The following is a 13363-nucleotide window of genomic DNA, read 5'->3' on the forward strand; positions in this document are numbered from 1 at the left end:
TTCTATATGCCTTGGTTTATTTATCTGCAAAATGATGAGGTGACGGACTACTTGCCTTCTAGCTCTATAAATCTATAACCTGTAAATACATGAAAAAAGCATCTTCTATTAAAAGCGACTTCAAGCCAAAATGAAAAATAAACATTTATGTAAAATCTCACTGCTTACTGCAAATTATAGTCACTCACAATAGGACAACATCTGTATAAAATGTAGCAAAAACATTTGCTGTGTAAATTAACAATGCAAGATATACCAGAAGAAATGATTAGCTTATAAAAATGTATCCAATTGAGTACTCATTATGCTAGATGTGATAGAAAATGCAAAAATAAGTATATTATTTAAGGCTTCCTAAGAGTGAAGAACAAAAATGTACCCAAGTGAATATATGACCAGGCAGAATGTGGTAAGTGCTCTAATAAAGTACATACCAAATAGTAATGGGAAAACAGTAGAGGAAAAGTAGAAGAAACAACAGATGCTGGTGAGGCTGTGGAGAAACAGGAATGCTTTTACACTGTTGATGGGAACATAAATTAGTTCAACCATTGTAGAAGACAGTGTGGTGATTCCTAAAGGATCTAGAACCATAAATACCATTTGACCCAGCAATCCCATTACGGGGTATATACCCAAAGGAATATAAATCATTCTATTATAAAGATACATGCACGTGTATGTTCACTGCAGCACTATTCACAGTAGCAAAGACATGGAATCAACCCATATGCCCATCAATGATAGACTAAAGAAAATGAGGTAAATATATACCATGGAATACTATGCAGCCATTAAAAAAAACAAAAACAAAAACAAAAACAAAAACAAAAAAACAAGGTCATGTCCGTTGCAGGGACATGGATGGAGCTGGAAGCTATTATCCTCAGCAAACTAACGCAGGAACAGAAAACCAAACACTCCATGTTCTCACTCATAAGTGGGAGCTGAACAATGAGAACACATGGACACAGGGAAGGAAACCACACACAATCAAGACCTGGTCCTGTTGGGGGAGGGGCGGGAGGAGAGTGAGCATCAGGATAAATAGCTGATGCATGCAGGGCTTAATACCTAGGTGATGGGTTGATAGGTGCAGCAAACCACCATGGCACACATTTACCTATGTAACAAATCTGCACATCCTGCACATGTATCCCAGAACTTAAAATTATAAAAAAATTACACTTTTCAAAAAAAAATATTCAGGGAACCGAGACCTCACCAAACAGACAAAATAAAGCACCAGGTGCTACATGAACAGGTGCTCAAAATCACTAATCATCTGGAAAATGGAAATCAAAACTGCAGTGAGGGCTGGGCACCATGGCTCAAGAATGTAATCCCAGCACTTTGGGAGGCCGAGGTGGGTGGATCACAAGGTCAAGAGATCGAGACCATCCTAGCCAACATGGTGAAAGATCATCTCTACTAAATATGCAAAAATAAGCTGGGTGTGGCGGCACCTGCCTGTAATGCCAGCTACTCGGGAGGCTGAGGCAGGAGAATCATTGAACCTGGGAGGCAGAGGTTGCAGTGAGCCAAGATCATGCCACTGCACTGCAGCCTGGCGACAGAGTGAGACTCGGTATCAAAAAAAAAAAAAATGCAATGAGACATCACCTCACTCCAATCAGAGTGGCTACTAACAAAAAAATCAAAAGATAAGTGTTGACAAAGATGTGGAGAGATGGGAACCCTTACACACTGCTGGTGAGAATGCAAATTAGCACAGCCATTATGGAAAACAGTATAGTGGTTCCTCAAAAAATTCTACCATATTATCCAGCAATCCCACTGCTGGATATATATCCAAAGGAAATGGAATCAGTATGTAGAAGAGCTATCTGCACACTCATGTTCACTGCAGCATTATTCACAATAGCCAAGATATGGAATCAACCTAAGTGTCTATCAACACATGAATTGATAAAGAAAATATAGTGTGTACATACACAATGAAATACCATTCAGCCATAAAAAAGAATGAAATCCTGTCATTTGTGGCAACGTGGATTAACCTGGAGGACATTGCGTTAAGTGAAATAGCCAGGCACAGAAAGACAAATACCACATGATTTCACTTATATGTGGAATCTAAAACATTGTTCTCCTAGAAATAGACAGTAGAATAGTGGTTACCAGAGGATGGGGAGTGGTGGGTGAGGAGATGGTGAGAGATTGTTCATTGGGTACAAGTTAATCTTTTTAAAAGAGACAAAAGAAGAGGCAATAAATAATCTATGTCTGATGGGCAGCAAATGTCACAGTTCTCACAACTAAAGGGCACTAGTTTAAGAGGTTATGGGAAACTGAACAACAGTTTACTTTCACGCCTAGTTTAAAACAAAGGTAAGCAGTAGAACTGTTAAAATGTACATAAGATAGTTTTTTAAAAGGTTCTCATAGCTCCTAGAAGTTTCAAAGACAGAACTAAAGTCACCCGATCCATAAAAAGGGATTATCTAAGAGACCTTATGAGATATGTCAACAATACCCCTAATATCTTTTGCTATGAGAAGTTTTCCAGATTACCAGGCTAAAAGAAACGTAAGAATAAAACCAAGCTTTAATATGTGTTATTACTTAAACACCAGATAGGCCTAAACATAAAATACATGGAACATAGAAAATTGAAAATTTGAGCACAATTGGCATGTTAAGTCCCCATCTATTTCAGCAGATTTTTTTTTGCATTTTTAAAATAGATCAGTTTTATTCTGCTAGTTCCATAAAAAACAATGTAAACACAAGCGTTCTGTACATCTTGCTAGTGAATTCACATAACGCTTAGTTCCCTAATCCTTTGACCTCCTCAATTTCTCCAGTTATTTTCTGTTTGGACCACTGGCCACAGAAGTGGAGTGGGGTTGGGGCTTAGGAGAGAACAATGTGGCTTTTTGGTATGACTTGTTTTATTGCTTGCCCTTTCAGCACACTCCCGTTACTCTTAACACAAAGTTTGAGATTTAAGCCCTTAAACCTATAGGAATCACCATCAGTTTTTTCTTTTTCTGTTTGTTTGTTTGTTTTGCATAGGCATTACTAGGTTAGTAATAGGAGACTGGTATAGAAAGTGGTGAGGAGTCGAAGCCAACAAATTGCTTTAAACACAAGATGAAAATGCTCTGTTCTGTCCACACAAAGAATCACCTAATACTGGTGTGAGGCATCTCACTTAGCTGTGGAGAAGTCCTTGGAATTGTATCTCAGAAAGACATTTCCAGCTTTAAGTCAGTAAACCTTTTGGCAACGAGCTAACTGCCTTAAAGGGAAAAAAAAAAGAGTTCTACTTTAAAGACCTTGCAAGTGGAGGCCGGGCGTGGTGGCTCACGCCTGTAATCCTAGCACTTTGGGAGGCCGAGGCAGGTGGATCACGAGGTCAGGAGATGGAGACCATCCTGGCAAACATGGTGAAACCCCGTCTGTACTAAAAAAAATACAAAACATTAGCCTGGCATGGTGGTGGGCGCCTGTAGTCCCAGCTACTCAGGAGGCTGAGGCAGGAGAATGGCGTGAACCCAGGAGGCAGAGCTTGCAGTGAGCCGAGATCGCGCCACTGCACTCCAGCCTGGGCGACAGAGTGAGACTCCGTCTCAAAAAAAATAAAAATAAAAATAAATAAATAAATAAAATACCTTGCAAGTGGAGAACTTGTTCTACAAAGATTCTTGGAAATGTTAGCGGAGATAACTGACATGGGTAACTGTGAGCCAACCAGGAACTGTCAACAGCCCGATCTCAGCAGATATTTTTAAAAGGAACACAGGAGATTCACATGCATGGCTTTAAACATTAAAATTGATCCTTGGTAAAACGTATTTTCTGAAGCATAAACTGGATGACTATAAAATACATATTTAATGAATAATACTAGTAGTTCTAATCACATTACATGGGGAAATTTTGCAAATTACAAATAAACCAAATTGCATAGAAATGAATTTTGGAGTTATAAGGAACCAAAGAAAGATTAGCACTCAGTTTTCCTAGCTTCCATTCAAGTGTTCCTTCTACTATAGCACACAGCATACTCATACTAAGGTTAAGATCCAAGCACAATCCCTTGTCTGTTTTTCTAATGTTTAAAAGTTAGTGACAAATCCCCGGTTTATTTATCCTGACAACGATCAGGATGCTGGAATTACTTCGCAATGTATTCTACAAACTGGCTAGTGTTCTTGAGATAATTAGCACATATTAACTATAAGCAATTACTTTTGTCATAAAATGTGTTCTACTTCAAATTGTAGCTTAAAAGCTTCCAGGACCTAAAAGCCACATGGTGACAAGTGATGAGTTTTCGTTTAAAACTTAAAATTTAAAAATTATAAATGTAAGAAATTAGTTTTCAAGCCTGGATTGACTATATTTTTCCCCCAAATAGATAAGGCCAGTTATGCTGAAACTTCACTAATATGGCAGCCACTGGCCACATGTGGCTATTAAGTACTTAAAATGTGGGTAGTCCATATTCACACGGCTATAAGTATAAAATATACAGTACATTTTGAAGACTCAGTAAGAAAAAGTATAGAATATTTAAATTTTTATATTGATTAGATGTTGAAGTAATAGTATTTTGGATATATTAGATTAAACAACATATATTACTAAATTTAATTTCACTTAAAAAAATTTAATGTGGCTACTAGAAATTTTTAAAGTATGTATTTGCCTTGCATTATATTTCTACTGGACCACTCTAAGCCATCAGGAATGAATATCCAGGTGCCACAGATACATAGTCCATTCATTCTCTAAGAATAAGTTAGCATTATAAAAATTGTCTACATAATCAAGTCAATTTCTGAGCTAAAAGAAAATGATATGGAAATACATGGTAAATCTAGAAATAAGCTTTAATTGGCTTTAAATATATCCTGTTCCCAAAATTTACATTTTTGGTTTTGGTTAATACAGGAACTAGTTAATATTCCCTGCACATATGTAAATTGACCAGAAAGGAAGGTGGCCCAGAAACATGGTAAAACCGAAAGCTATCCTTTGTATATTGTTCAATTCACTCATAGATGTGTTAATTAAAAACACTTACATATGACACCATTAGATACTCTGCAAACACACACTAAGCTATGACTTAGGGATTTTAGCAATTTAACATGAATGCAACAAAACAAAACATTATAATTTATACCTTTGCTCCGTCTGAAATATTGTCCCAGTTTCCACCACTCAAAGAGAATTTTCCATTGCCTATACGCAGCAGTATCTCTTCAGGAGTATCATTGGGGCCATTAGCAAATGGAGTGTAGCTATTAATAAAATAGATTTTAATAGACGCTAGAGGGTAACATACCCAAACAATGAAAGAGATACAAATATTTACTACATGCAAATATTTACTTCAGCGAATAAAAATATCATCTCATATTTCCTTTCGCTGTTAAAGTCAAATTTTATATTTCAAACCATAAATTTAACCTTAATAAAATTTTTAATAAAACGGAGAATCTTGCTTACACCAATTATTTCTTTTGTCTTTGATCAGCTAATCAATGTAAAATAAAATAAAGGTGGCTTTTCATGTAAAGCTTCAGTCTTAAAACTAGACAACACTAAAACACACATATTCCAGGCATAGGTTAGCAAACAAATATACCTAGTAAAAAGAAAATGTTAATTTCATATATTCATAATATATTTATTGTCTTGTTTCAATTTATTCACTAACATTTCATCATTATCATCAGTGGAACTGGTTATCATTACTTTTTATTAATATCTATGGAAACTTGGTTGGTTAAATATTTATATCGACACAAAACTCCATAGCCATTACATTTATTATGTAGATCAATCATGTAGATTGTGTTTGATATGCAAACTTTAGCTACCCTTAACTTCAGTATTTACTGTTGTCTATAACTAAATATTTTGCATAAATTTGTAATACCTAAAAGTATGTGAAATGTACTGAGATGTGTAATTAACACCAAGCCATTAAACAATTTAGAGTCACCTTTTTTTTTTTTATTATTATACTTTAGGTTTTAGGGTACATGTGCACAATGTGCAGGTTTGTTACATATGTATCCATGTGCCATGTTGTTTTGATGCACCCATTAACTCCTCATTTAGCATTAGGTATATCTCCTAATGCTGTCCCTCCCCCCTCCCCCCACCCCACAACAGTCCTCGGAGTGTGATGTTCCCCTTCCTGTGTCCATGAGTTCTCATTGAGTCACCATTTTTATAACATATTTATAGAGCTCTTGGTATGTCAAGCATATTTAAACTATACTAAATGCACTCTTTAAAATATATGTCTAAGTACATTATAATTACTTGCTAAACTTGGCCATTTTCTCTATCACAACCCTCTTAGAATAATTTCTACAGCCGTAAGTTTTCACTTCTAAATAAAAGTGCTACTCATTATTGAGAGTAAAATAGTACTTGTATTATTTGTAAAATATCAACATTAACATAGTCCAATTGTTATTACATTTGTTTTGAGCTTTTCTTTATCCTTTCAAGGGAAGGTAGTTGTGTTTCTGCAGTTTAGTATTGTCACTATTTAGATTTGCACAATCTTACTAAATCTCTAGTGCCAGAATAGTTAGAATTCAAGTGCTTAAAAAGACATCAACTCAATATCAACAAGTTCAGTGGGCAAGTTGTTGGTGAAACATGCAATTATTTTATGATTAAATAAATATTTTCAAGATTAAAATAGAAATGCACTTTATTTTTAAAAGTTTTAGTTCTGGGTGACAACTGCCTTTTAAAATTATTATGTCATAAATTAGTAGTGCCTCATTCTACACCTTGCTTTATGTTTTTTAATTTTATGAGTAACAATCAATATTAATATTTTGAAATGTAAATGGCATTTTCCTTAAAGTTATTTTTAATCTATTCTCTTTCTAGATGAAGATATACAGATGAAATTCAAATAACAACGTTAATGCTTTTGAATATATGTTTCTTACCCAGCCAACATTGTGTAAAAAAGGACTCCTAAACTCCAGATATCACAAGCAGCATCATATCCCTGTTGCATAAGAACCTAAGAAAGAAATACTCATCATATGGTGTTACTCAATATAAACTCAATTTTCTCCCAAAGAAGTTGTTTTACTTCTAATAATCTCACAAAAGTTCATAATATAAAAACTTCAACCATTTTATGCACTTGTAGTAAAGACATAACCCCTGACACTTCAATGAGTTTTCTCTGCTAATCTTAGGAAACCAGATATAGAGAAATCTAAACTTAAGATTAATACGTACAGAGATTTTAATGTATACTATATACAGTACTGAGGCTTTTAATTCTGTCACTGATTCTAAGAGGTAGATAATATTCCAATTTTGAAGATGAGGAAACTGAAGTGAATGTTAAGTAACTTACCCAACATTACAAAACTAGTAAGTAGTAGAACACAAAGTCTTACTTAAGCCTGTGTTTTTAATATCTATGATAACTGCCTCTTTACTACACAAGATATGGCAAGATAATATATGATCTCACAAAAGCAGAATGAATTTATATTTTACCATACAACGCCAATGTCTTGAAAACAGCAGTATATTTCTGGACCACAAGCACGCATTTGAAAAATACTGAATGGCTTCATTATTTTTCATACAATTTAGGAAGTTGTTTTTTGGGGCCAGTGTTAATAAAAATCAAATAATACGTTTGCTATGTATCCATGTGAGATTTAGCTACAAAGTTAATAGAGTTCGTTAGAAAAATAAAGAGATGAAATGAGGCCATTTTCTTTTCATTTAGAAAAACAAGCCCACTGCTAAAGCCTCTAGGCATAGGAACAAAATAGAAACATTATTAATGCATTAACACTGGGGATTATATAACCGCCAGCATGAATTTCTCATCTATAAAAGGCTAAAAATGTAGTGTTTGGCTTTGACAACTGCCAAACATGAATAACGAGTATATAACAAACTTAAAATTTGAAATATGCTTTTTTCCTAGTCTTAGTGTATTCATAAAAACACACATACGTGAAAAATTAAGAGGGTAAAGAGGATATAAAAATATAATTGGCTCATATAAATAATACAAGTAGGGAACTATAAAGTACTTAACAAATAAGGTATAGCTAAACCACTCACATCATGGTAAATGTTAAGTTGGCATACTCTAGTAAAACATAGACTTCTACTGATTTTATTCCCTTATCTCTTCATTTTTCTCATCACATCTTAGAGTTCCAGTCATCACCATGTTTTCCCTGATTCCGTTAGGAAGCTTTTTAAAGTTTCCCAAGTGATCCAATGCATAGCTAAGGTTGAGGGCCACTGCATAGAAACTACTTGGACAGATGAGAGTTAATCAAGTCGGCTATAGGTACCATATACTCCTATAACCTTCCTAGTTATGAGGACAGACTTGTACAGGAGGTATCATATTGCTTAATTAGGGCCAAACATGACAAACTTGTTTTAGGTAAAGAAGAAACAGTCCACTTTTTTTCTAGAGCTAGTCTCAATGCCCTTATAAAAGTGAGCACATAATCATAAAAGAAACAAGGCAGAGTGGTAGGATGAATGAAAGAATACAGAGGTTATGTTTCACACCTTTTTACTTGTATCAAGTTAAATACAAAGATAGAAGTCACAATTAAAGTAGTCAGTGGCATAAGTCTCTCTCTCATTTGGCTTCCCAAGTCAGCAGAAAGTAACATACACAGAGCTCCTCATTCCTGTTGCTCAAATCAATTAACGTTTGGGGCAAACTATATGACAGCCCAGAGAAAGAGCAAAGGAGAGTTAACTTCAAAATTAGTTTATAAAAAGCTACAGACACAGTATCCCTCAACTTTTTTGTAAGCCCCATTAATTCAGGAACTTCTTTAACCTCAGTAGCCTTCAATAACAGTTGAATAATATAACATAGTGGATTTGCCTTTATCAAAGAATAAAATATTTTAGGGATATATTCACTTTTTGCAACATAGGTATAGTAGAAAAGCACATCTACCTAATAAACCCTAAGAGGTTGATCAAACTGATGCATAATCTAAAAACTAAAAGAATATTTTCTCCTTACTGTTAAGCTAAAATTGCAATAATCAGTGTAGCTCTCAGCAAAAAAAAACTCTTTATGCATTGTGAAATAATGAATGTATACCCCCATAAATGCCATTTTTTATTGAAATGTCTGTATCGATACTTGAATCTTTCCGATTCTAGTTTAAAAAAGAATGCATTTTTATATTTTACTAATACCTTTTGAAAGCGTCTGAAATTTCAGAAACAAACCTCACTAAAAGTACTCTGTGGTTCATTAATAACAATTTACAAATATATTATTGATTCCTAGCATGGGCTTCATCACTCAAAAATAAAACTTTCAAAGTATTTTGAAAATACAAATACTAGTCAAAGGTAGTTCAAGCACTAGTCAGAGAGAAGTGGTCTCCAGATGCCCACCTGAAAACCTTCACTATTACAATGGTAAAGGTGTCTTACTACAGTGTACGTCTGTTGGGAAAAAAACATCAATGGGCTGTATTCTACTCTCTGGGTTTGCTTACCTAACCATTAATCTAAAACTGTTTACCTAACCATTAATCTAAACACGGACATATTATATATTTTTCATTTTGATGTCTGCTGTTGATATGTTCATATGGTACATATTCACCTTTAACATTTTTCCAGTGAGAAGTTGCCATAATACTAAGTAGTTTAGGTCCACAAGATTAAGTCAATATTAAATATTTGGCTATTAAAATGGTTATTCTATACTCTGCTCTTATGTCTACTGTATAAATCTGTTACAATATTTATGAGGACCTTTATGATGACCATATATGCTATACATAACAGAAGAGCACTATCTCAAATATTCTGTCCTCCTATCCTATAAAACCACTGAAATGTCCTAAAAAGGCTAATATTTTTTATGTCCAGGCTATTATCTCATACACCTTCGGGCAGTACAATCTATTGTAACAGATAAAAACTTGTACATTATTTTATGAATTTTATTAAAATATAGATTAAATCACATTCTCTGGATACATACATAATTTCTTAGTCAAATCTCTTATCATAAAAAGCTTATAAAACAGATGTTCTGCCTGTTCTTCAATATCAGTATAGTATTTTCTATATTTCTATTTTCATTATTACAGTTATTTTTATAGTAGCTACTTTAAAATACAGACTGATTTACATTAAAATACAAGTGGCTTATTGTTAATATATCTGATGTATTTGACATAAAAGTAAAATCATAAAATATATAGAAGACAGGAATTCTTCTCAAATTATTATACTCTGCTTTTCCTTTGATTTGACACATCAATTTTTTCAAATCTGAAGAGTTTTAGGTATTTTGATTTTCATTGAATATGTAATTACATGTCAGTATTATCCTTAACATATAAGAACAACCACTGACTTAACAAAGAAAGCTTATAAAGAACTTATATGGCCAATGCCATCTCTTGATTCATTTTTCCCCAACTTTACTTTCACTGCTATGGAAATTGCTACTGTCAAAGCTCCCATCCCCATGGTTAGAATGAATGTTACAGCTTCCCAAATGTGAAATCTGTACCAGAGCCTCCCCTTTCCTGACTCTTCTCCCTAAGAGCATCACCTTTCCTGACTCTTCACCCTAATATTTAGATATAAATATTATTTTCCAAGAAAAATCCCCACGGCTTACAAAAATCCCTGTGTGGCTATTTTCTCCAGGAGTTAGAAGATCCTAAAGACAATTGAGGATGGCACTGCCCTTATATGTTATTTATAATGCTAATCGATATAAATTACCTAATGTTCAGTACAATTTAACATACCTGATGAATCTATCCTAGCTTTGTTTTTAAGTGAATGCTGAGTCTTGAATAAGTCATTGAAGTACCTCGAGCCACAGTCTGCTCATTTAGAATACATAATATATTGAAGCTGTGGCTATCTTTACCCTACCTCCCAACTCTAAAATGATATGATTCTGAAATTAGTATATAACCCAACAGAATAGAATAGCCTGATTATTACATTCTGGTTGGTTTTAGATACTAGTTACCAGTGTAAATATTTATATTAGGGGCTATGAGAATTCACTGATTTAAAGAACTTTAAAACTGAAAAGGGCAAGATAACAGCTTTTATCTGCCTACCGTAACATTCACATGGCATCATATAGATTCAACTAAAGGAAAAGAATGAAAGGCAAATGGTGAAGTTTTTAAGGAATACCTCAGGTGCAACAAAGTTTGCAGTGTAGCATGGAGTTAAGAGAAGTCCATTTTCTCCTCGAAGTTGTTTTGCAAACCCAAAATCACATATCCTGATTGAATCTGCACTGGCTGATTCATCCATGTATAAAATATTACTAGGTTTAAGATCACGATGAACAACCTTCAATATAAAGGAAAAAAGCATTATATCTATATAATTAACTAAATATCTGAGAAATAAAACATTATATCTATGTAATTAACTAAATATCTGAGAAAAAGAAACTTCCCAAATTACAAGATTTTGAAAATGACATTTTGCTCAAGCTTAATGGCCTAAAATATACACAGGAAATTATCTCTGTCAGATAGATGTTCCAGTTTCTATTACCTCAAAAGCCACTAGTTTTGTTAACCATTTCTAATCTCAATATATCTAAGCTCAATTCTCAGATCCACTTTTGGGCATGCCATAATTTATATCACTTAGCGTTATACATAACATATAAGAACAGTTCCTGACTTACCAACTAAACTAAGTTTAGACTTAGTCCCTAATGGACTAAGACCCTACTCAACACCCCCCTCCTTGCAGTAAACAACCATAAAACCTGGATATAATACAAAAATCAACTATCTGAAGGCACTGGAGAATGAACAGAAGCAGATATACTCTGATGAAGAGTACACACTTTGTTGAAGGAGGGAACACAGGTAACTATACAAGGAGGTTTCCATATCTGTGGCTTTTAGCCAGGGTTTAAGTGCAATCCCTATGGTACATAGTGGTGGTAAAGACATGTGGAAAAACCCTCAGTCCTTCTGGCTTAGAGGACCAGGAAGGAGATGCTGGAAAACTCTGAATGCTGAGTGGAGGAATATTATAAAGGAAAGAGCCAGAACTGATCCTTGAATCAAAAAGGTGTGGAACAGGATCAAAATAATTTGTATAAAGACAAATAATATGAACAAAAACCAGAGCTGCTGGCCCCAAAACTAGTTTTCAGTTCAAGCCCAGCCAAGAAAATTACCCACTTAAACAAATGAAACAATAATAACTATTGGAGAAAAATAATGAAATATGAAAATCTCTATAACTGATTATCATAATGCTTAGGATACAATCCCAAATTATCTGGTATACAAAGAACCAAGAAAATGGAACACAGTCTTAAGAAAATCAATAAATTCTGATTCGAAGATCAACCATGCTTAAACAGATAAGGATTTTAAAGTGACTATCATAATGATCCTCATAATGATCCTCAACAAAGTAAAACAAAATATGCTTTCAATGCATTAAACTCTCAGCAAAAAAAGGGAAGTCTCGGCAGAAAAATAGAAATAATAAAGAAGAAACAAATAAAATGTAGGACTGATTTAAAAAAATGCTGAAATTCCCCCATGTGATAAGTTCCCTACTAGTACTATCAATTTCATGTAAGTTACCCTTACCTTTAATCAGAGTTTACTATGCTAAAGCTCTTTAAGGACAAGGACCAGGTCTCACTCATGTTTGAATCCACAAGACTTTTTACAATGCCTGGCATGTAGAAATGCTCAATATGTGTCTTATTAATTTAGTTAATTGAAGTAAGAACCTGAAGGTTCATACAATAATAAAGAAGAGATGCCTATGATGCTCTTCTCAAAAATTCTCTTCATGCTTTATTTTAGAGAGGGTTGATAAAGACAATCAAATAATTAAATTCTAAAAAGCTACTGCTTTAGCATTATATATTTCAAAATACTGAAAATACATTTTATTAAACCACACAGAAAATTGAGTACTAATTTTTATTAATTATAAGAGGCGCTCATGCAGAGTTTTCATTATGTCAATTCTAAACTGCCATTTTAAATTTCTTTATTAAGTTGGTACATATCTACTATTACAACTGATTCAAACTTAAATTTTTAAATTACTTCCTACTTTTTTTTATACAGTTATGTATATATTAAAAGTTGTCTTTTTCTGTAACTCAGTTCATTTGCCTTCTTTATGAAAGAACAGGAAGCAAAATAACAAGCCTGCCCCTTCACCACAAAATTTAATATAGTAATACTTCAAATGTTTAGAATACACATTTCTTACTGTATTTAGGGAAGGAGCTGGCAAGGTTCAAGATACATGTTAGGTAACCTGAACTTTATATGTTAGGTAACTTGAATAA

At 33.8% G+C, this 13363-nt stretch overlaps 1 protein-coding gene across 5 annotated transcripts in view; it reads right to left on the reverse strand.

Moving 5' to 3' along the window:
- Positions 1-13363, reverse strand: part of RPS6KA6 (ribosomal protein S6 kinase A6) — a 151100-nt gene that overhangs the window by 43867 nt on the left and 93870 nt on the right. For all 5 annotated transcript variants that reach the window (XM_030807035.1, XM_004092461.3, XM_030807036.1 and 2 more), the window contains 3 exons: positions 11209-11370; positions 6957-7033; positions 5159-5276 (listed from right to left, as the gene is read on the reverse strand). In XM_030807035.1, coding sequence (XP_030662895.1) covers positions 5159-5276; positions 6957-7033; positions 11209-11370 — 357 coding nt within the window. The remainder of the gene's footprint in view (positions 1-5158; positions 5277-6956; positions 7034-11208; positions 11371-13363) is intronic.

This window comes from Nomascus leucogenys, chromosome X, assembly GCF_006542625.1.
Source record: "Nomascus leucogenys isolate Asia chromosome X, Asia_NLE_v1, whole genome shotgun sequence".
Lineage (NCBI taxonomy): Eukaryota > Metazoa > Chordata > Mammalia > Primates > Hylobatidae > Nomascus > Nomascus leucogenys.